The sequence below is a fragment of the Macaca thibetana genome, chromosome 1 (genome assembly GCF_024542745.1).
Source record: "Macaca thibetana thibetana isolate TM-01 chromosome 1, ASM2454274v1, whole genome shotgun sequence".
Lineage (NCBI taxonomy): Eukaryota > Metazoa > Chordata > Mammalia > Primates > Cercopithecidae > Macaca > Macaca thibetana.
In genome coordinates, this window is record NC_065578.1 from 51,935,523 (window position 1) to 51,959,833 (window position 24,311).

Consider the following 24,311-nt stretch of genomic DNA (forward strand, 5'->3'; position numbering starts at 1 on the left):
CGGATCACGAGGTCAGGAGATCGAGAGACGATCCCGGCTAACACGGTGAAACCCCGTCTCTACTAAAAAATACAAAAAAATAGCCGGGCGAGGTGGCGGGCGCCTGTAGTCCCAGCTACTCGGGAGGCTGAGGCAGGAGAATGGCGTAAACCCGGGAGGCGGAGCTTGCAGTGAGCTGAGATCCGGCCACTGCACTCCAGCCTGGGTGACAGAGCAAGACTCCGTCTCAAAAAAAAAAAAAAAAAAAAAAAAAAAAAAAAAAAAAAAAATTAGCCAGGCTTGGTGCCGGGTGTTTGTAATCCCAGCTACTCGGGAGGCTGAGGCAGGAGAATCACTTGAACCTGGGAGGTGGAGGTTGCAGTGAGCCGAGATCGCACCACTGCACTCCAGCCTGGGCAACAAGAGCGAAACTCCATCTCAAAAAAAAAAAAAAAAAAAAAAAAAAAAAAAAAAAAGAAAAGAAAAAGAAAAAAAGAAAGGAAGAAGGTTGCGATGGGAGTTAGAGGATTAAAATTAAGATTGTAGAGAAGTTACAATTATTCGTATGAGCATGAGAGTGAGAGGCTGAGCCAAGAATGATCCCTAGAGAAGAATCTGCGAGGCCAGAGGATTGGAAGAATTAAGCGAATTTTGAAATCACCAAGAATTTTGACAATAGTAGTAATGAATGACAGTGAACCAGAAGCCCAAATCTTAAAGAATGATGATGAGTGACAGAGGGGTCTATAGGCGACCTAAGCGAGCGGTGCTCTAATCTCTTGTCATAATGTAATATTTAAAGCTCTTCATATTTTGAAGGGAGGCTAGGATTTAGGGGTGTGTTGCTCCTTTAAGGGTCTGGGAGGGGGAGAAACTACAGGTCGGGGTGGGGGGGTGGGGGGCGGGAGCCCTCGGCTGAGTCTGCGCATTGAGAGCGGAGGCGGGGCCAAGCGCGGGCTCGCGCGCCCGGGCGGGTCCTCGCGGGGGCGGAGTCTGCGCTCGGGTTCGGGCTGCGGCTGCGGCTGCGGCTGCGGCTGCTGCTGCTACACTTCTAGCTTAAGGGAAGGAGGCCGAGGCCTGGGCCAAGCCCGGAGCGGCCGCTCGCCGGAGCCTCCTGGAGCCTCCGCGCCGGCTCAGCCTGGGGGCGGGCTCCGGTCCGGCCCGCCGCCGCACCCAGGACGGAGGCTGCATGCCCGAGGACCAGGCCGGCGCAGCCATGGTGAGGGAGCAAGGCCTGCCCTAGCCGCAGCCGCCCGCCACCCTAGCCCCCGCCCGCCGCGCTAGCCCCTGCGGGCTTGCCCCTCCTTGTCTCTGGTGTCCCCTCGGGCTCCCTGCCTTTACCTCTTTCCCTCGTTACCGCCCCCTCGGTGTCCAGCTCTTCCTTGTCCGTGCTCCCCCATTCACCTGCTGGGGTGAACCCCTTTAGGTGACATCCACTGAATCTCCCTTCTCCCCGATGACATCCTTTTTATCACTCCCAGTGACAGCCTTTTTCGCATTCCTTTTGTCGCCCACTCCTTGTCCTTTAACCCTAACCCTTCCCTCCTTTCTCCTCTATCATTTTGCCTTTTTTTCCCTTATGTGAATTTTACTTCCCCCCCTTTTCCTCCCTATTTTTCGCTGCTCTTCCTTGCTCTTCTCACCCCTCTTCACCATTTTATCTCCACTGCCCCCTCCTCTCCGTGTTCCTTCTCCCCTTCGTCCTCTCCCATCCAGGTTTCCTCTTCCCTTATCGGATGTCCTCGCTCGGTTCGCTTTCGCAGCTGTCCCCATTTCCTTCTACGGGCTTCAGGGGTCTAAGCAGTAACAATTTGAGGACTGTTGCTTCCCGGGAGCTGTAGGTCGGGCAGATAGGGATTTGTAGGCTTGCTTCTTCCTTTTCGTTTTTGGAGGTATTGAAGAGATCCTGGAAGCCTATTAACTAGTGTCATTGCAAAACCGGAGTGGTGGTGTGTTACAGAGCAATGAAGTGAGGGCCAGCATGCATACTGTGACCTCAGGAGAGATCTAGTCTTTTGACAGAAATAGCTAAAAAATGTTTTGAGTTTCTTTTTCTTTTTTTTTTTTTTTGAGCATCTTTTAATGTGGAGGTACAGCTGGAGAAATTTAAAAATACTTGTTTACAGACTTGACTATTATTACTTAAATGATTTGTTTTCATTTGGAGGCAGAGACCAAGGGCATTTGAAGACTGACAATCAGCTTGGCAGGTTGTGACTGTCTCTTTAAACCTTCTAAAGAGTTCATTTGTTTTGCTCTGTCTGCCTTTAGTTGGGAGAACCTTATATTTGCAAATTTTCTTTCTGTTTGAAAATAGGTTGAGGCTTCAGTTGGATTTTTTCGTTGAGTTGGGTTATAAGTGGTTTGCTGTACATTTATTGAAAACATTGCTCCAGCATATGCAACAAGCTAAATTTTGGTCTCTGGGAGGAATAAGGCACAATTAAGTCCTGATAATTATGTTCCCCTAGGAGGTTAGTCAGTTTCTTTTTTTCCCTCCATCTGTTTTTTAGAAAAGTGATGTACTATTAAATTATTTATTTATTTATTTATTTATTTATTTTATTTTTTTTTTTTTTTGAGACGGAGTCTCACTCTGTAGCCCAGGCTGGAGTGCAGTGGCCGGATCTCAGCTCACTGCAAGCTCCGCCTCCCGGGTTCACGCCATTCTCCGGCCTCAGCCTCCCAGGTAGCTGGGACTACAGGCGCCCGCCACCTCGCCCAGCTAGTTTTTTGTATTTCTTAGTAGAGACGGGGTTTCACCGTGTTAGCCAGGATGGTCTCGATCTCCTGACCTCGTGATCCGCCCGTCTCGGCCTCCCAAAGTGCTGGGATTACAGGCTTGAGCCACCGCGCCCGGCCTAAATTATTTAATCTATGAATTTTCCCTAACTCGCTCCTGCATTTTTAGTCTGTCATTTCCCTGTGTCTGTCTCCTTCACTTTCACACACTGTTATTGTATGCTAACCTGTTTCTCCCTGTGGAATGTAAGTTCTAGGTAGCAACCGTGCCTTACTTATTATTCCAAGTGCCTAGGCCAGCTAGGTGCTTGAATGATTCACTTTATGGTCTCATTTGCCACCTGACTAGTATAAACTTAAATTGAAATTTGAGGTAGCTAGTGGATTACACAGAAAGAGTGAGTCTGAGAATCGTTGTTTGGAGATGATCTTGCTCTGTGGCCCAGGCTGGAGTGCAGTGGCACAATCATGGCTCTTTGCAGCCTTGAACTCCTGGGCTCAAGCAATCTTCTCACCTTAGCCTCACAAGTAGCTGGTACCACAGGCACGGACTACCATGCCCCACTAATTTGTTTTTTTTTTTTTTTTTTTTGAGACGGAGTCTCACTCTGTCGCCCAGGCTGGAGTACAGTGGCGAGATCTCAGCTCACTGCAAGCTCCGCCTCCCGGGTTCAGGCCATTCTCCTGCCTCCCTCCGGAGTATCTGGGACTACAGGCGCCCGCCACCTCGCCCGGCTAGTTTTTTGTATTTTTTAGTAGAGACGGGGTTTCACCATGTTAGCCAGGATGGTCTCGATCTCCTGACCTCGTGATCCACCCGTCTCGGCCTCCCAAAGTGCTGGGATTACAGGCTTGAGCCACCGCGCCCGGCCGCCCCACTAATTTGTAAAACTTTTTGTAGAAATGGAGTCTCGCTGTGTTGCCCAGTCTGGTCTTGACCTCCTGGATTTAAGCCATCCTCCCACCTTGGCCTCCCAAAGTGCTAGAATTACAGGCATGAGCCATCACGCCTGGGCAGAGAATCTTAATTTTGGTGCAAAAATGATATTGAGTGAGGTATGATGATATACTTTTCAGAATAAAGAGCCATCCTACCTAAGACATCACATTGCTAGATTTTTGAAAGTGGGGGCCCTTCCATTGAGAATGAATGTATGAGAGGGAGGAGTTATGAACTCCGCTTGAGGTATTTAGGATTCAAAAGTGTCCTTTGAGCTGGGCCTGAAAGTTGAATAGGGTTTTTATAGATCATTTTGGGAAGGGGAAGAATGCCTCATGAATATGAGTAGCAAGTAGAAAGGATGCCCTCACAGGGATTTTTTTTTTTTTTTTTTTTTTAAAGAAAGAAAGTAGGAAGGAATTAGGATGCATTGTAGGAGGTAGTGTTACCATTATATAGCATGGAAGGATGCAAGAATGAAGATGTGTAGTAGGAAATGAGGCAAGCAAGATATTGTCTTAGCCCATTCAATCTACTGTAACAAAATACCATAAACTAGGTAGCTTGTCAACAACAGAAATTTATTTCTCAGAGTTCGGAAAGCTGGGAAGTCCAAAATCAGTTCCCCAGCAGATTTGGTGTTTCATGAGGGCTGTTCCTGAGTCACCTTTTCACTGTTTTCACACATGGTGGCAGGGGCCAGGTGGCTCTCTGGGGCCTCTATTATAAGGGCACTAATCCCATTCATGTGGGCACTACACTGGTGATGTAATCACCTCCCAAAGGCCCCACCTCCTCATACCATTACCTTGGGAATTAGGATTCCAACATATGAATTTAGGGAGACAGAAACATTCAGAACACAGCAGACATATTAGGCATGATTATGTTTTAAACTTTGCATCTAATTAACTTGATTTTTCCTTGATGGTTAAAACATGTACACACAGAGTAACAGTGTATGTATGGGAGACGTGAGGAGAAGGCAAAATATTAGCTTATTTTGAGCTAGGAATTATCAGTAGAGGCTACTTTTCCTAGTGCAGTATTTTTCGTAGATAATAAATACAGTTGAATGAATGGTTATTATAAAGCTTTGTATTTTATATTTGTTAAATTTTTTTTTTTTTTTTTTTTTTTTTGAGGCGGAGTCTCACTCTGTCGCCCAGGCTGGAGTGCAGTGGCGCGATCTCGGCTCACTGCAAGCTCCGCCTCCCGGGTTCCCGCCATTCTCCTGCCTCAGCCTCCCGAGTAGCTGGGACTACAGGCGCCGCCACCACGCCCGGCTAATTTTTTTGTATTTTTAGTGGAGATGGGGTTTCATTGTGTTAGCCAGGATGGTCTCGATCTCCTGACCTCGTGATCCGCCCGTCTCGGCCTCCCAAAGTGCTGGGATTACAGGCTTGAGCCACCGCGCCCGGCCAATTTTTTTTTTTTTTGAAACGGAGTCTCGCTCTGTCGCCGAGGCTGTCGCACCCGGCCATTTGTTAAATGTTAATTAGGTTGCATTTGAATAGTTGAGATGTTTAAGATGAATTCTTGATTGGGCATGATGGCTCACACCTATAATTCCAGCACTTTGGGAGGCCAAGGCAGGCAGATCACCTGAGGTCAGGAGTTCGAGACCAGCCTGGCCAACATGGCAAAACCTCGTGTCTACTAAAAATACAAAAATTAGCTGAGTGTGGTGGCATATGCCTGTAATCCCAGCTACTCTGGAGGCTGAGGTAGGAGAATCACTTGAACCCGGGAGGCAGAGGTTGCAGTGAACTGAGGGCAGGGCCTGAGTGCAGTTCTTTTTTTTGAGGCAGGGTCTTGCTGTGTCCCTAAGCTGGAGTGCAGTGGCATGATCGCAGCTCACTGCAGCCTTGACTTCCCAGGCTCAAGCGATCCTTTCACCTCAGTCTCCCACGTAGCTGGGACCACAGGTGCCCACCATCACACCGGGCTAATTTTTATATTTTTTGTAGAGGTGGGGTTTCGCCATGTTGCCTAGGCTGGCCTCGAACTCCTGGGCTCCAGTGATCTTCCCGCCTCAGCCTCCGAGAGTGCTGGAATTATAGACATGAACCACTCTGAAAGTTTGCATTTCTGTCGACACCCGTGTAGTGCTGATGCTGCTGGTCTGTGAACCGCAATTTGAGAACTACTGGTCTAAGACATAGTCCTTACTTTTAATTAATCTAACAATGTTTTTGGAGTGTTGATGACATTGGGGAAATCACAGATAGTAAAATAGATGTGACCTCTGGCATTTTTCATCTTATGTATATAGAGCAGTTTTATTTATTTATTTATTTGCTTGCTTACTTACTTTGAGATAGGGTCTTGCTCTGCTGCCTACACTGGAGTGCAATGGCATGATTATGGCTCACTGCAGCCTCAAAACCCTAGGCTCAAGCAGTCCTTCCAGCTCAGCTTCCCAAGTAAAGCTAGGATTTCAAGTGTGCTCTGTTATATGCAGCTGATTTTTTATTTTTGTGTAAAGAAGAGATCTCCTTGTGTTGGTCAGGCTGATCTCAAACTCCTGGCCTCCAGTGATCTTCCCACTTTGGCTTCCCAAAGTGCTAGGATTACAGGCACAAGCCATCGCATCAGCCTGTATAGAGTAATTTTAAATGTGAAGAGTTTTAATATATCTTGAGTTTGCTGAAAAAGGACAAGTTGATAGCTGGGCATGGTGGTGTATGCCTGTAGTACCATCTGCTCTAGAGCCTGAGGTGGGAGGCTCACTTGAGCCCAGCAGTTCGAGGCTGCATTGAGTTATGATCATGCCACTGCACGCCAGCCTGGGCAACAGAGTGAGACCTCATCAAAATTAAAAAAAAGAAAGAAAAGAAAAGAGAAGTTGTGGAATAATGGAATCGTTAGGAGTGACTTTGCAGAGGTCTTACTTTCAAGTAGAGAACTGAGGGATTAAATTATAGGAGTTATGTAAAGAATAGTTGAGATAGGCCGGGTGCAGTGGTTCACGCCTGTAATCCCAGCACTTTGGGAGGCCGAGGCGGGTGGATCACCTGAGGTCAGGAGTTCGAGACCAGCCTGACTAATATGGAGAAACCCCGTCTCCACTAAAAATGCAAAAATAAGCTGGGCATGGTGGCGGGCGCCTGTAATCCCAGCTACTCGGGAGGCTGAGGCAGGAGAATTGTTTGAACCCGAGAGGTGGAAGCTACAGTGTGAGCAGAGATTGTGCCACTGCGCTCCAGCTTGGGCAACAGAGTGAGACTCCGTCTCAAAAAAAAAAAAAAAAAAAAAATGTCCAGATAGAAGGAGCAGCATATGCAAATGACCTGTGGTGATAACTCTCTGTTGCCTGCCTAACTCTAACATATCCTGGAGTTCTCAATTCAGGGAACTCAGGGAAACCCTATCCAAAAAACCTAGGTCACTCCCTTCTTTATTATGTAGTACTTTTTCATAGGATATATAACAACTGTAATTTTATATTTCTTACTATAATTATTTAATTAGAGTCTCTTTCCATGTCCAGAATGTAAAAATCATTGATAAAGAGATGATTTTTGACCAGCTTCTAAGGGCTAGGTGATGTTCTAGGCACTGTGATTACAGAGGTTAAAAAAAGACTTGGGGTACAGGGAGGGGATATGCAATAAATAAATTATAAATGTATAATGACAATAGTTATATAATAAATACTAAGAAAAAATAAACCAGGGTAAGATATAAAGTGATAATGTGTATGTGTGAGGGGGCAACTATTTTAGATAGGATGGTTAAGCAGCAACACTAATAGCTTTTATTTATTTATTTATTTATTTATTTATTTTTGAGACAGCATCTCACCCTGTCACCCAGGCTGGAGTTCAGTGGTGTAACCACGGCTTGCTGTGGTTACAGCCTCCCAGGCCCAAGCCATCCTCCCACCTCATCCAACTTAAGCAGCTGGGACTATGGGCATGCAGTACCACGCCAGGCTAATTTTTGTATTTTTGTAGAGATGGGGTTTCACCATGTTTCCCAGGCTGCTCTCAGACTCCTGGGCTCATGTGATCTGCCCACTTTGGCCTCCCAAAGTCCTGGGATTACAGGCTGGAGCCACCATGCCTAGCCTATTTTTTTCTTTTTTTTTTTTTTTAAATTTTTTTTTTAATTTTTTTTTGAGACGGAGTCTCGCTCTGTCGCCCAGGCTGGAGTGCAGTGGCCGGATCTCAGCTCACTGCAAGCTCCGCCTCCCGGGTTGACGCCATTCTCCCGCCTCAGCCTCCCGAGTAGCTGGGACTACAGGCGTCCGCCACCTCGCCCGGCTAGTTTTTTGTATTTTTTTAGTAGAGACGGGGTTTTACCATGTTAGCCAGGATGGTCTCGATCTCCTGAACTTGTGATCCGCCCGTCTCGGCCTCCCAAAGTGCTGGGATTACAGACTTGAGCCACCGCGCCCGGCTAGCCTATTTTTTTCTTATGACAGTGACATTTTGAACTAAAAAGATGGAAAGTTATTATTAATATCAGTAAATGTGTTCTTGAAACTTGAAAAAGGATGTGTGTGGGGGAATTAATAAATAGAAATCCCTTCCAACCTTATACTTTTGAACCATAAGTCTGAGCAGTCTCATGCCAGTTTGAATCAGAGTCATTCAGAAGCACAAGTGGAGAAATGTCCTACAATAGGAAGGAAATCTTACTAAATTTCCTTCTTGCTTAAAAAAAAATTATTGTATACAGAGATTAAACATCAACACTAGTGGCATTCTGTATCTCCCCCTACTATTAGACATATAATTTATTAGCTGACTAAAATTCTAAATAATTTGGCCGGATATGATGGCTCACGCCTGTAATCCTAGCACTTTGGGAGGCCGAGGCAGATGGATCACGAGGTCAAAAGATTGAGACCTTCCTGGCGAACATGATGAAACCCCGTCTCTACTCAAAATACAAAAACTAGCCGAGTGTGGTGGCGGGCGCCTGTAATCCCAGCTACTCCAGGGGCTGAGGCAGGAGAATCACTTGAACCCGGCAGGGCGGAGGTTGCGGTGAGCCGAGATCAAGCCATTGCACTCCAGCCTGGGCAAAAAGAGCGAAACTCTGTCTCAAAAAAAAAAAAAAAAAAGTAATATAATAATTCAACATAAGAGATTATTTTCCTTAGATAAAGCTCATGCATGGATGCAATTGTATACAAAGACAGAATTATTTCCTATTTCAGTAAAATTTACAAACAAGACTCAGCTAGTTCTCTGTAGGATCATCATTCTAGTCATTTTCAGAGTATCTTGCATTGAATTTCTCTATGTAAAATTAAGTTACTGAGAAAGTTTTTATCAAATTTTACTCTGTGGTAAAATTTGTATATCAGACCTTTTATAGGTTCCCTTGATTTCAAAATAATAGTAATATCTCTTAAATAGAATGTTAGTTTTTATTCTTTTTTATTAGATGTGTTTGTTGTAGAGGTCATGCTTAATGATTTCCAAGAGTGTATTTTTTGTATAGTTTTTGTGAGGCTGGGCATGGTGGCTCATGCCTGTAATCCACATCTGTAATCCCAACACTGTGGGAGACAAAGGCAGGTGGATTGCTTGAGCCCAGGAGTTCGAGACCAGCCTGGACAATATAGTGAGACCCTGTCTCTACACAGAATAAAAATATGAGGGCACGTTTGGGGTCCCAGCTACGCGGAATGCTGAGGTGGGAGGATTGCTTGAGCCTAGGAGGTTGAAGCTGCAGTGAGCAGGATTCGCACCGCTGTACTCCAGCCTGGGCAACAGAGCAAGACACTGTCAATCAGTCAGTCAGTCCATCAGAGATATCTTGATGTGTCATTTAAGAATCATGCTCAGATAAATGTACTAATTTACTCTTTTATCATCAATGTACTTATATTTCTTTTCTTTAACTGTTTGTTATACGAAGAAAAGCTACTGTATTAAGTGTTCAGATTAAGTTATAACAATGGAATGACGTTATCATGACCCATTCCCCTAATTCCCACTAATTGACACATGTTGAGTAGATAAATTCTTGGATACTCTCAAACTATTCTATTTTTATAAAGGAGAAAATTTTAGATAATTATTAAATATTCAAAAATATACAAATTGAAATAGGCATCAATTTTTTTTTATTTTTTGTTTTTTCATAGTGACAGGGTCTTGCTCTGTGGCCCAGGCTGGAGTACAGTGGCATAATCATAGCTCACTATAATCATGAACTCCTGGGCTTAGATGATCTCTTGCCTCAGCCTCCTGAGTTGCTAGGACCACGGGCATACGCCAGCATGCGCAGCTAATTTTTTTTGTTTTTGTAGAGGTAGGGTCTAGTTTATGTTGCCCAGGCTGGTTTCAAACTCCTGGGCTCAAGTGATCCCCCTGCCTCAGCCCCTCAAAGTGCTGGGATGTCAAGCCATGAGCCCGGCAGATATCAATATTGAATGTAATGATGTGAGCCTATAGATGAATTGGGAAATGCCAGCTAAAACACTGCTTTTTTCATAGGTCCTAGAACTAGCTCTTTTTTTTTTTTTTTTTTTTTTTTGAGACAGAGTCTTGCTCTGTCGCCCAAGCTGGAGTGCAGTGGCTGGATCTCAGCTCACTGCAAGCTCCGCAGCCCAAGTTTACGCCATTCTCCTGCCTCAGCCTCCCGAGTAGCTGGGACTACAGGCGCCTGCCACCTCGCCTGGCTAGTTTTTTGTATTTTTTAGTGGAGACGGGGTTTCACCGTGTTAGCCAGGATGGTCTTGATCTCCTGACCTCGTGATCCGCCCGTCTCGGCCTCCCAAAGTGCTGGGATTACAGGCTTGAGCCACCGCGCCCGGCCAGAACTAGCTCTTAAAAGTATATTTAATAAGTGATAGAAATAGTCATTATTAACAATGGAATAAAAGATTTTTTTTTTTTTTTTTAAAGAGTCTCGGCCGGGCGCGGTGGCTCAAGCCTGTAATCCCAGCACTTTGGGAGGCCGAGACAGGCGGATCACGAGGTCAGGAGATTGAGACCATCCTGGCTAACACGGTGAAACCCCGTCTCTACTAAAAAATACAAAAAACTAGCCGGGCGAGGTGGCGGGCGCCTGTAGTCCCAGCTACTCGGGAGGCTGAGGCAGGAGAATGGCGTGAAGCCGGGAGGTGGAGCTTGCAGTGAGCTGAGATCCGGCCACTGCACTCCAGCCTGGGCAACAGAGGGAGACTCCGTCTCAAAAAATAAATAAATAAATAAAATAAAATAAAAAAAAATAAATAAAGAGTCTCAATCTGTCGCCATCTCAAAAAAAAAAAAAAAAAAAAAAAAAAAAAAAAAAAAAGCCGGGCGTGGTAGCGTATGCCTGTGATACCGGCTACTGAGAAGGCTGAGGCAGGAGAATCACTTGAACCTGGGAGGCGGAGGTTGCAGTGAGCCGACATCGCGCCATTGCACTCCAACCTGGGCAACAAGAGTGAAACTCTGGCTCAAAAAAAAAAAGAGTGATTTGGCAGTATGGGTTCAAGAACTACAAAATTGTACACACACTCTGACCAATTTTCTTGTTCTTTTTCTTTTATTTTGAGACGGAGTTTCGCTCTTGTTGCCCAGGCTGGAGTGCAGTGGTGCAATCTGGGCTCAGCGCAACCTTTGCCTCTCGGATTCAAGCGATTTTCCTGCCTCAGCCTCCCGAGTAGCTGGGATTACAGGCATGCACCACCATGCCCAGCTAATTTTTGTATTTTTGGTAGAGATGGGGTTTCTCCGTGTTGGTCAGGCTTGTCTTGAACTCGCGACCTCAGGTGATCGCCCACCTTGGCCTCTCAAAATGTTGGGATTACAGGCGTGAGCCACCGTGCCTGGTCCAGATCACTTTTATAAAGCACTTTGAAGAAGAATATGTCTTCAGCACTTAAGTATTTCTTTGACAAACTTAATGCTACAAGTACTATTCTCACGCGAAGTAATCGTGATTAAGATTTTCCAGGCTCATAAATGAAAGAAAAATAAATTCTGTAGTAACTAGGCAAGGGTGGAATGAGAAAAGAACACTGGGGGCGTGCCACTCTTCCTACTCAGAATTTTCTTTATTTTGAGACGGAATCTCTCTCTGTCACCCAGGCTGGATTGCAGTGGGGCAATCTCGGCTCACTGCAACCTCCGCCTCCTGGGTTCAAGTGATTCTCCTGCTTTAGCCTTCTGAATTGCTGAAACTACAGGCGCCCACCGCCACGCCTGGCTAATTTTTGTATTTTTAGTAGAGATGGGGTTTCACCGTGTTGGTCAGGCTGGTCTCGAATTCCTGACCTCAAGTGATCTGCCTGCCTTGGTCTTCCTACTCAGAATTTTTAAATTTCTCCCTGTTGTCTGAGACAATAGACCTTGTGAAGATACCTTTTTAACACTGAAAACCTTGAGAGCCAGGACAGTAACATACTTTCAGAATACATTAATTGTGGGGGGAAAAAACCAAAAAGCAGGTCTGGTAGGAATTCAGTAATATTTTAAAATGATACTCTGTTAAACCTAACATCTATTATGCATTAAAAATATCAAGATATTATTGTGTACAGAGTGTACTTGATATGCATGTGAGTTTGTGAACTCCTTAAGACCCTTGTGGAGCCTGCAGTTTCGGCCCTCTAGTTTACAGTGGTCTTACAGGGCTGTTGTTCTATACAGATTGTACTGCACAACTCAGCTAACAGCCATTCTTATAGATAGCAGTGAATCTGCAGAGATACATATCCTGTGTACTTGGTGATGTCTAGCACTTAGTAGGGACTCAGCAAATAGTTGTTGAATGAAAGTGTTTTATTTATTTGTTTGTTCGTTTGTTTGAGATGGAGTTTCGCTCTGTCACCTAGACTGAAGTGCAGTGGCGTGATCTCAGCTCACTAGAACCTCTACCTCCCGGGATCAAGTGATTCTCCCACCTCAGCCCCCTGAGTAACTGGTATCACAGACGTGTGCTACCACGCCCAGCTAATTTTTTTTTTTTTTTTTTTTTTTTGAGGTGGATTCTCACTCTGTCACCCAGGCTGGAGTGCGGTGGCACCATCTCGGCTCACTGCAACCTCCACCTCCTGGGTTCAAGCAATTCTCCTGCCTCAGCCTCCTGAGTACTGGGACTACAGGCACATGCCACCATGCCCAGCTAATTTTTGTATTTTTAGTAGAGACAAGGTTTCACCATGTTGGCCAGGCTGGTCTCGAACTGACCTCAGGTTATCCGCCACCTCAGCCTCCCAGAGTGCTGGGATTACAGGTGTGAGCCACCATGCCTGGCTAATTTTTGTATTTTTTAGTAGAGACGGGGTTTTGCCATGTTGGCCAGGCTGGTCTTGAACACCTGTCCTCAAGTGATCTGCCCCCTTTGGCCTCCCAGAGTTCTGGGATTATAGGTGTGAGCCACTGCGCCTGGCCTGAAAGTGTTTTATATAGTATACTAGGACCTTTATGATCTGATCTTTTTTACTATTTTAGCCTTATTTCTTTTTTTTTTTTTTTTTTTTGAGATGGAGTCTCGCTCTGTCGCCCAGGCTGGAGTGCAGTGGCGTGATCTGGGCTCACTGCAAGCTCTGCCTCCAGGGCACACACACTACATTGCCCAGGCTGGAGTACAGTGGTGGCATCTCGGCTCATTGCAGCCTCTGCCTCCCAGGTTCAAGTGATTCTCCTGTCTCAGTCTCCTAAGTGGCTAGGATTACAGGTGCATGACACCATGCCAGCTAATTTTTGTACTTTTTTAGTAGAGTCCGGGTTTCACCATGTTGGCCAGGCTAGTCTCCAACTCCTGACCTCAAGTGATCCACCCGCCTTGGCCAAAGTGCTGAGATTATAGGCATGAGCCACCACGCCCAGCCTTAATAGCTTTATATAAAGATCTTTTGTTTTTCTGTTTTGTTATCTTCAGTTCTCCTTTGTATAAATGTTTTTCTTAGCTTTCCAGTGTCTGAATGCCTATTCAATGTCATATTTTTCTTTTCTAAGGACTTTTTTTTTTTGAGATGGAGTTTCGCTCTTGTTGTCAAGGCTGGAGTGCAATGGTGTGATCTTGGCTCACCGCAACCACTGCCTCCCTGCAACCTCACCTCCCAAGTTCGAGTGATTCTCCTGCCTCAGCCTCCTGAGTAGCTGGGATTACAGGCATGCGCCACCACACCCGGCTAATTTTGTATTTTTAGTAGAGACGGGGTTTCTCCATGTTGGTCTCAAACTCCCGACCTCAGGTGATCTGCCCACCTCGGCCTCCCAAAGTACTGGGATTACAGGTGTGAGCCACCGTGCCTGGCCAGGACTTTTTTTTTTTTTTAAAGCTGTAATATTCTTGGTGATATAACATTTGTAATTTTCATTTCATAGGCCCTGTAACCTTTTTTTTTTTTTTTTTTTTTTTTTTTTTTTTTGAGACAGTGTCTCACTGTATCACCTAGGCTGGAGTGTAGTGACGCGATATTGGCTCACTGCCACCTCTGCCTCCCGGGGTCAAGAGATTCTCCTGCCTCAGCCCCCCGAGTAGCTGGAATTACAGTTATCCACCACCACACCTGGCTAATTTTTGTATTTTTAGTAGAGACAGGGTTTCACCGTTGGCCAAATGGGTCTTGAACTCTTGACCTCAGATGATCTGCCTGCCTCAGCCTCCCAAAGTGCTGGAATTACAGGCGTGAGCCCGAGCTACAGTGCTCAGCCGACCCTGTAAACTTTCTCAAGTCATTTTAACTTTCTGTGCCTCCATTTTTTAATTTGTAAAATGAAAAGGTTATATTAATCCTCTGTGTGATTCTTCCATCTCTTAAAGAAAAGGTAGTAAGATTCTAGCAAGTTAAAGGCGAGTACTATAGTAGAGTAGATACATTCTATTAGCTATAGTACTACAGGATCTGGGCAAACTGCTTTTATAGGCTTAAATTTTGTGTAAAGTTGAGCTCTAACCTCTCTGAATGTATTACCCACCTTTTCACACCAGAGACCTTTTATTTCAATTAAGTTAAATTTCCAAAGTGCTTTGTTTTATTTATTTATTTTAATTTTTTTTTTTTTTTTTTTTTTTTTGAGACGGAGTCTTGCTCTGCCGCCCAGGCTGGAGTGCAATGGCCAGATCTCAGCTCACTGCAAGCTCCACCTCCCGGGTTCACGCCATTCTCCTGCCTCAGCCTCCCGAGTAGTTGGGACTATAGGCGCCCGCCACCTCGCCCGGCTAGTTTTTTTGTATTTTTTAGTAGAGACGGGGTTTCACCGTGTTAGCCAGGATGGTCTCGATCTCCTGACCTCGTGATCCGCCTGTCTCGTCCTCCCAAAGTGCTGGGATTACAGGCTTGAGCCACCGTGCCCGGCCTTTTTTTTTTTTTTTTTTTTTTTTTTTTTTGAGAGAGTCTGGCTCTGAAGCTCTGGCTGGAGTGCAGTAGCACGATCTTGGTTCACTACCACCTCTGCCTCCCAGGTTCAAGTGATTCTCCTGCCTCAGCCTCCCAGGTGCCCACCACCATGCCTGGCTAATTTTTTTATTTTTAGTAGAGATGTGGTTTCACCATGTTGGCCACGCTGGTCTTGAACTCCTGACGTCAAGTGATCTGCCTGCCTCGGCCTCCCAACGTGCTGGTGTTACAGGCATGAGCCGCTGCTCCTGGCCCTTGTTTTAAAGGTATTTTCATGGACATCCCATTTATTCCTCATTACCATTTTGTGGGATAGTCAGAGGTTTAGCTTCAATTTTTCAGATAAGGAAACTGAGAAGTTAATTGATTTTCCTAAGGTCACACAGCTAGTAAGTAGCAGAACCAGGACTGACTGTGTAAGCCCAGCGTTCTTTCCATTATTAACCCACTTCTCTGTTTACCATATTATGTTTCAAAACTCCAGGTTACTGTAACAGGAAAATAATGCTAAAGTATCCTTTGAATTGACAATTCCTGTGATCTGCTCAGTGGCCACTGACCTGAATTTTTGTTTTGTTTCCTAGAATAGCTTTATCACATGACCTTAGATGGAAGAGGAGGGCATTTATGTAGCTTTCCAGGTCTTGATCTTTTTTAGGTAGAACTCTACCCCTTTGCCCTTTAACACATATCCGCTTGCCATAGTGGCCAAGCCTTGAAGTGATATGTGCAAGAAGCTTGCTTTACTTGCTTTTCAATTTGGCATCTAGGAGTCTCCAAAGAGTAGTTGGTGTTCTTTTAAAAAGAAAAACAATTCTCCATAGTTTATAGCAAATAGTTCAATATATCTGTAACCCTTAAGAACAATATTATCTATTATCTGTGATCTATGCCCTTGGTACTACCCTCTTTTTGTTTTTTTTTCTGTTTTTTTTTTTTTTTTTTTTTTGAGACAAGGTCTCTGTCACCCAGGCTGGGGTGCAAGTGGCACGATCTCAGCTCACTGTAATCTCCGCCTCCTGGGTTCAAGCAATTGTCATGGTTCAGTCTCCTGAGTAGCTTGGATTACAGGTGTGCACCACCACCCCCAGCTAATTTTTTGTATTTTTAGTAGAGGCGGGGTTTCACCATGTTGGCCAGGCTGGGCTCCAACTCCTGGCCTCAAGTGATCCGCCCACCTTGGCCTTCCAAAGTGCTGGGATTACAGGCGTGAGCCACTGCGCGCTGCTGGTACTGTCTTCTTGACCTTCCTCCTCATCTGTAAAATGATTACAATTGGGGTGGGGGAGGGTAAAGGGATTAGATCATATCTAAGGTTATAATAGATGTTTATTTCTGGAAGCCTGACTTGGTTGAATTAGTAATAGAAAATAACAGTTTTGGCTGGGCGCGGTGGCTCACATGTGTAATCCCAGCACTTTGGGAGGCTGAGGTGGGCAGATCACCTGAGGTCAGGAGTTCAAGATCAGCGTGGCCAACATGGTGAAACCCCATCTGTACTAAAAATACAAAATTTTGCCAGGTGTGGTGGCATGCGCCTGTAATCCTAGCTACTTGGGAGGCTGAGACAGGGGAAATGCTTGAACGGAAGAGGTAGAGGTTGCAGTGAGCCGAGATCGTGCCATTGCACTCCAGCCTGGGGCACAAGAGTGAGACTTCGTCTCAAAAAAAAAGAAAAGAAAAAGTTTTTTAAAAACCCAAACAGGAGATTTCCCATGAAATATTAGGATGAGGAGTCAGAAATGTCTAATAACTCAATTTCTCATAGGTACCTGTGAACTCAAATGATATTTGAGTGCCTTTCAGTTTCATTCTTTGGTCTGAAGTCTAGACTTGGGACTTAATATTTCTCTCTGGATATGTAGTCTTTTTCTCTAGAGGCAAATAGTATTTTAATTATACTTAACAATAAATTTGTACTTGACTGTTCATTTATTCATGCAATAAACATTTAGTGCCCACTATGTAATAGGCATTGTTTTAGGCTCTAAGAATACAGTAGTGGGCCGGGCGCGGTGGCTCAAGCCTGTAATCCCAGCACTTTGGGAGGCCGAGACGGGCGGATCACGAGGTCAGGAGATCGAGACCATCCTGGCGAACACGGTGAAGCCCCGTCTCTACTAAAAAATACAAAAAACTAGCCAGGCGAGGCGGCGGGCGCCTGTAGTCCCGGCTACTCGGGATGCTGAGGCAGGAGAATGGCATAAACCCGGGGGGCGGAGCTTGCAGTGAGCTGAGATCCGGCCACTGCACTCCAGCCCGGGCGACAGAGGCAGACTCCGTCTCAAAAAAAAAAAAAAAAAAAAAAAAAAAAAAAAAAAAAAAAGAATACAGTAGTGAAGAAAACGCAGGGTTTTTTTCTATGCAGCTGATACTCTGCGGTAATACATTTATTGAGCAGATAGTATATGCCAGTTACTGTTCTCAGTGTGTTGCATTTAGAATTTATTTAATCTGACAACAATCCTGTGACATAGGTACTGCTCTTGTGTGCATTTTACAATCATGAACTGAGGTTCAGGGAGATTAAGTACTCTGCCTAAGGTTATGTAGTTTTGTAAATGATAGAGGTAGCATTTTAATCCAGGCAATCTGACTCCCAAGCCTACACTCTTCATCATAGTATTACATGGTCTTTTAGAAAGATGTCCATAAAAATTCTGTTTCTATCATTAAATTGTCAAGTTTGTAATTTTTGTAGCCACCTGATTTCTGACCCAATCTTTAGAAAAAAGTCACCCAAGGACACAGTAAAGGAGCACTGTGAAAGCCCTTGTGTTCTGTTACAGGAATTATCAGTCTTAGGAAGCTTTTGAGAAGGACATCTTAAGCCTGATTCTTACGAGTTGAGAGGCCAGGCATGGTGACTCACGCCTATAACCCCAGCACTTTGGAGGCTCAGGCAGGAGGATCACTTGAGCCCAGGAGTTCAAGCCTGAGCAACATAGTAAGACCCCGTCTCTACACAAAAATTAAAAATTAGCCAGACATGATGGCACGTGCCCGTAGTCCCAGCTACTCAGAAGGCTGAGGTGGGAGGATCTTTTGAGCCTGTGAAGTCAAGGCTGCAGTGAGTTGTGATTATGCTATTGTACTGCAGCCTGGATGACAGAGCAAGACCCTGTCTCTAAAAAAACAAAAAGAAAAAAGATATAAAAGAGATAATATTTTTTTATAGCTGTACACTGTTTATATTTTGTTACTTCAAAAATCAAAAAGTTAAAGTTCACAGAATCGCTAAGAAAGTTACAGTAAGATAATGTTAATTTATTATTGAAGAAAGAAAACGTTTGCTCAGGAGTTGGAGACCAGCCTGGGCAACAACATAGCAAGACCTTGTCTTTACTAAAAATAAAAAACATTAGCTGGGTGCTTTGGTGCACACCTGTAGTCCCACCTATTCCAGAGGCTAAGGTGAGAGGATCGCTTGATTCCAGGAAATTGAGACTGCAGTGAGCTATGATCACACCACTGTACTCCAGCCTGGATGATAGACTCTGCCCCCACCCCCAAAAAAGAAAAAAAATGTAAATAAATTTAGTGTAACCTAAGTATTTGTAGTCTACAATAGTGTGCAGTAATGTCCTGGGCCTTCACATTCACTATTACTAACTCAACTGATTTATTCCGAGTACCTTCCAGTCCTGCAAGCTCCATTTATGTTAAGTCCTGTCTATAGGTGGACCATTTTTTATCTTTTATACCTAGTTTTACTGTACCTTTTCTTTCTTTCTTTCTTTTTTTTTTTTTTGAGATGGAGTCTTTCTCTGTCACCCAGGATGGAGTGCAGTGGCACAATCTCAGCTCACTGCAGCCTCAGCCTTCCCAGTAGCTGGGACTACAGGTGCAAGCCACCACACCTAGCTAATTTTTGTATTTTTAGTAGAGATGGGGTTTTACCATGTTGGCCAGGCTGGTCTCAAACTCCTGACCTTAAGTGATCTGCCCACCTCAGCCTCTCAAAGTGCTGAGATTACAGGCTTGAGCCACTGCGCCCAGACTTTTTCTGTTTAGATTTTTCAGATAGACAAATACCATTTTGTTACAGTTGGCTGCAGTATTCAGTATAGTAACATGCTGTACAGGTTTTTGCATCCTATCTACTACCTAGGTTTGTGTAAGTATACTCTGTGATCACACAATGACGAAATTGCCTAATGACACATTTCTCAGAGTGTATTCCTATTGTTAAGCAACACATGACTGTACTAATATTATCCCCACTCTACATAGGACAGAACTGAGTGTCAGAAGAGCTAGATAATTTGCTCAGTGTGATACCACTAGAATTCACCTTCAGTTCTACTGTTGTTCTTAACTACAATATTTCTAGAGAAGTCAAGTCATTTTTGTGCCTCAGCTTTCTTAACTGTAAAATGAAATTTTTAATACTTTTTCTTCTACTTTGTAAGGTTATCGTGAGTATCAAGTGAAAATCAGGATGTGAATATGCTTTGTTTACTATAAGACATTGTTACCAGCATAATTCACAAAGAATATTTTTTCTTGTGATTAACCAAAACATAAACCTCATTACTCAGAGATTCTGAAGTCCGCAAGTGCTCAGAATGTTGAAATGCTTCTTTGCCATGGCTCTGGCAATTCCTTAACAGAATGAAACTTTTAATATACAAAACAAACTAACCAACAAAACAGATAACTGACTGAATCTTGGGGAAATTACTGAGAATACCTCTAATTGAGTGTTGTGTAAATGACTAAATACTTCAAGGCAGGAGCATTTAGGAAGACCAATACAAACTGGAGTGGGGGTTGCGGGAAGGAAGGGTAGAGATGAAAAGAAAGCCATGAGAAGGTTTAGGAAGAGCTAATGGTATGAGATTCCTTTTTTGCCTTGTCTTCATTGCCCCACGCTCCCTGGTGTGCCTTGCTTTTATAACAAGCTGTGGTTCAAGAGCAGAGGATCTGCTTATAGGTAGTTCATTTATTCATACTTACTTCTCACTCAGTAGACACTGAAACATTTACTCTGTAAGCGTAGGGGATACGGAAATGTGTAAGGCATGGTTCTAACCTGGTGGTTTTCTTTTTTTGTTTGTTACGGAGTCTCAATCCATCACCCAGGCTGGAGTGCAGTAGTGTGATCTTGGCTCACTGCACGCTCCGTCTCCCGGTTCAAGCAATTCTCCTGCCTCAGCCACCCGAGCCGCTGGGATTACAGGCATCCGCCACCATGCCCAGCTAATTTTTGTATTTTTAGTAGAGATGGGATTTCACCATGTTGGCCAGGCTGGTCTTGAACTCCTGACCTCAAGCGATCCACCCGTCTCAGCCTCCCAAAGTGATGGGATTACAGGTACGAGCCACTGCATCTGGCTGTTTTTTTTTTTGGACAGAGTTTTACTCTTGTTGCCCAGGCTGGAGTGCAGTGGTGCAAACAAGGGGAGAATCACTTGAATATTTAACTCTTTTTTTTTTTTTTTTTTTAAGATGGAGTCTCACTCTGTCGCCCAGACTGGAGTGCAGTGGCAGGCGATCTTGGTTCACTGCAACCTCCACCTCCCAGGTTCAAGCAATTCTCCTGCCTCAGCCTCCCAAGTAGCAGCTACAGGTGCGTGCCACCACGCCCAGCTAATTTTTCGTATTTTTTTTGTAGAGACGGGGTTTCACTGTGTTAGCCAGGATGGTCTTGACCTTGTGATCCGCCCGCCTTGGCCTTTGAAAGTGTTGGAATTACAGGCGTGAGCCACTGTGCCTGGTGGATATTTATCTCTTTAAGTTATGACCTGTGTGGTCTAGTCTTAGTGCAGTGTCATAATCCATGGAACACAATCCTGCAACCAAAAAGTCATTTTGAAATAACTCAAAGTCTTTATTTGCATTTCTGGAAACATCATGAAGTAGAATAGAGTTCACAGATACACCAAGCAGAATTATTAACCCTTCCTATATCCCCCAAACCCAGCAGAGTCCCTGATATTTACCTATTAGAACAACAAAAAAGAGAATGAGTTCAAATTAGGACAGTGATAAAGGGACTTCCCCAGTTTCTGAAAAATTTGTGCCAATTTACACTCTGACCAGCAGTATTTGAGAGGACCAATCTGGGCAAACTTTACTTGAAAAATTCACTTTTATCAGGTTTATATCATGTTGCAAAAAAACACTATATTAACCAAAAAAAAAAAGATCGGCCACCTTTTTTTTTTTTTTGGGGGGGGGGTGTGTGTGTGTGTGTGGCTGGAATTGTTCTTCCTATTTGCTATAGAATATATTTTCAGCCATTGCTCAGGGACTGTGTCACTCTGCTGCTGCTTGCTGTACTTGAGGTAGTTAATTACAGGGCTTCATTATCTCTTCTGACCATAATTAACTGATCTGGGTTAAATCTTGGATTCATTTTTGGAGGTTTTTTTTTGGAGAGTAAGGTCTTAACTCCCCTCTCCATCCTTTCCCTCCATCTGAGAGGCCTTATGGGTAAGACAAAGGGCATGATATTTGGCATTGAAGATTGGTTCAAGGTTCAGTTCTGCCACATTCTAAATATATGAACTTGGGTACATTATTGTTTCTGAGTTCCAGTATCCTCATATACAAAATGGTGTCTGTTACAGCAGTTCTACAAGAAAGTTGTGAGGGGTAAATGATATAATGTGTGTAAGAAATGTGTTGTATGAATGTTGATCGGCCTTTCAAAGAAAACTTGCCTGTCTCCTAGGGTGCCAGACATTATGCTAGGTTCTGGGTATTAAGAAAAAGTCAGCACTGATTTCTTGTTTGACTGTTTACTACATTTCGTCAATTCTTTTCTGCAAAATATTTTTCACTTTTGATTTTTTTTCCATTGTCATTGCTACTCTAATCCATGGCATCATCACCTCCTGTCTGAGCCACTGTAACTAGTTAGTCCCAAGTTGTATTTTGGCATTTATTTCAAAGCTGGACTAATAATTGTTCTGTTTGAGAGACGATATGGTGTAGGAGAAAAAGTATGGACTTCATTGTTAAGAGACCTGGATTTGTATCTTGGCCCCACTTTCTATAGTATGTGACACTGGGGAAGTTTCTTTACCACTCTCTTAATTTGAACTCATTCTTTTTTTTTTTTTTTTCTCTCTCATAACAGGTAAAAATCAGGGACTGCATGTGGTTCCAGGGGTAACGGAAGGGTTAATAAGTTCCTTCTACTTGAAGAGTTCATGGCTAAGTGGGGTAAACAGATACAGTCATAAATAACCATGGTGTAACATGGAATTGTAAAAGAAAACTTGGGAATCAGTTATAAAGGGCAGTGTATGTAGTGGTAAAAGCACAGATTTAACTCTAGAGTAGATTGCCTGGGATCTAATCCTGACTCTAATCCTTAGCTCTGTAATCTTGAGCAAATTGCTTAAACTCTCATAGCCTCAATGTCCTTATCTGTAGAATAGATTGGATACTGATGGAATTTAATTTATAGAATTCTTATGAGAAATACATGAAATTATATATGTAAAGCACTTAGCATAGTTAATAGCATATAGCACATAGCAATATAGTAGCATATAATTGCTGTATAATTATAATTATGATATTAGTATAGTAGTTAAGAACTTAAAATATAAGCTTTGGCTTCATTCTTGTATTGAAGTAGGGGTTTAGCAATATATTGGCCATGTGAATATGGGGAAGAGATTTTACCTAAGCCTTAATTTCCTTATCTTTAAAATGCAATAATGTAATTGTGCTTGGCTCAGGATGTAGAAATGGAAAGAGATCTGCACCAGGACCTGATACATACTAAATTCCTTGTAAAAGATAGCTGTTGTGGTTTTTATTCTTGCTCTGCCATCTACTGGCTGTTTTATCTCTGATTGTAAATTAATCTTTCTGAGCCTCAGTTTATTTTTGTTCAAAACAGTTGTTTTGAAGATTGAAAATATTTATGAAGTACATTGATTGGTGGCTGACACCACACAGTTGTCATTCAGTACACAGTAGCTGTTGTTAATGGTACAATTTAATTTTTCAGGTGCTCAGAATAAAATTAATTCTGCCTTAGAAATTAGGAAAGACATCACAGAAGTAGTGAGCTTCAAATTTTGAAAGACGAGGCTGGCTGGGCACGGTGGCGCATGCCTGTAATCCCAGCACTTTGGGAGGTGAGGCTGGCAGATCACCTGAGGTCGGGAATTCGAGAGCAGCTTGGCCAACATAGAGAAACGCTGTCTCTACTGAAAATCTAAAAATTAGCCGGGCGTGGTGCACGTGCCTGTAATCCCAGCTACTTGGGAGGCTGAGGCAGGAGAATCACTTGAACGGGGAGGTGGAGGTTGCAGTGAGCTGAGATCGCACCACTGCACTCCACCCTGGGCAACAGAGTGAGCCTCCGTCTCAAAAAATAAAAATAGAAAAAAGACCGGGCACGGTGACTCACGCCTGTAATCCCAGCACTTTGGGAGGCTAAGGCGGGCGGATTGCCTGAGGTCAGTTCAAGACCAGCCTGGCTAACATGATGAAACCCAGTTTCTACGAAAAATACAAAAAAATTAGTCGAGCGTGGTGCCACGCGCCCGTAATCCCAGGTACCTGGGAGGCTGAGGTGGAGAATTGCATGAACCCGGGAGGTGGAGGTTGCAGTGAGCCGAGATTTGCCATTGCACTCCAGCTTGGGCAACAAGTGCCAAACTGTCTCCAAAAAAAATAAATACATAAATAAATTTTTAAAAAATGAAAGATGAGTGAGATTTTTGCCATAAAAGGACTAACAAAGCCCTGAGGTGTGAAAATGTCTGTTACAGTACTTAAGGAACAGTAAGGGCTAGGTTGCTTAAACATGCAGTTTAGTGTATCTGGCAGGTAGCTTGTTTGGGGCAGGGAGAAGGGAACAGTGAGAAAGGCTAGAGAGGAAGATTGGAACTAGCTAGGAAAATGTTTCGAATACCTTGCTAAAGTGTTTATACTTTATTGGTCTCTCTTTTTCCAACTTTTACTTGTAACAGCTGAAGAAACTAAACTTGCTGGGGAGTAGAGGAGGGAATTACTTGAAACCAGTGTTCAAACAGGAATTTCTTGGTGATCTTGTGGTGTTATTTATTTATTTATTTTATTTTTGAGACGGAGTTTCGCTCTTGTTGCCCAGGCTGGAGTGCAATGGCGCGATCTTGGCTTACCGCAACCTCCGCCTCCCGGGTTGCCACCACACTTGGCTAATTTTTGTATTTTTATTAGAGACGGGGTTTCGCCATGTTGGCCAGGCTGGTCTTGAACTCCCGACCTCAGGTGATCCGTCTGCCTCAGCCTCCCAAACTGCTGGGATTACAGGCATGAGCCACCACGCCCATCCTTCTCAATTTTCAAAATACAGAGTTAATATTTCCCTGGTGTCCTTCAAAGATAACTAGTTTT

General features: G+C 43.9%; 1 protein-coding gene across 1 annotated transcript in view; it reads left to right on the top strand.

The window, feature by feature from the left end:
* The first annotated feature begins 967 nt into the window (after positions 1 to 967).
* ZYG11B (zyg-11 family member B, cell cycle regulator) overlaps positions 968 to 24,311 on the top strand; it is a 103,878-nt gene continuing 80,534 nt past the window's right edge. Inside the window, exon 1 of the mRNA XM_050803053.1 lies at positions 968 to 1,198. Within this exon, the coding sequence (XP_050659010.1) occupies positions 1,169 to 1,198 (30 nt within the window). The 5' untranslated portion in view covers positions 968 to 1,168. The remainder of the gene's footprint in view (positions 1,199 to 24,311) is intronic.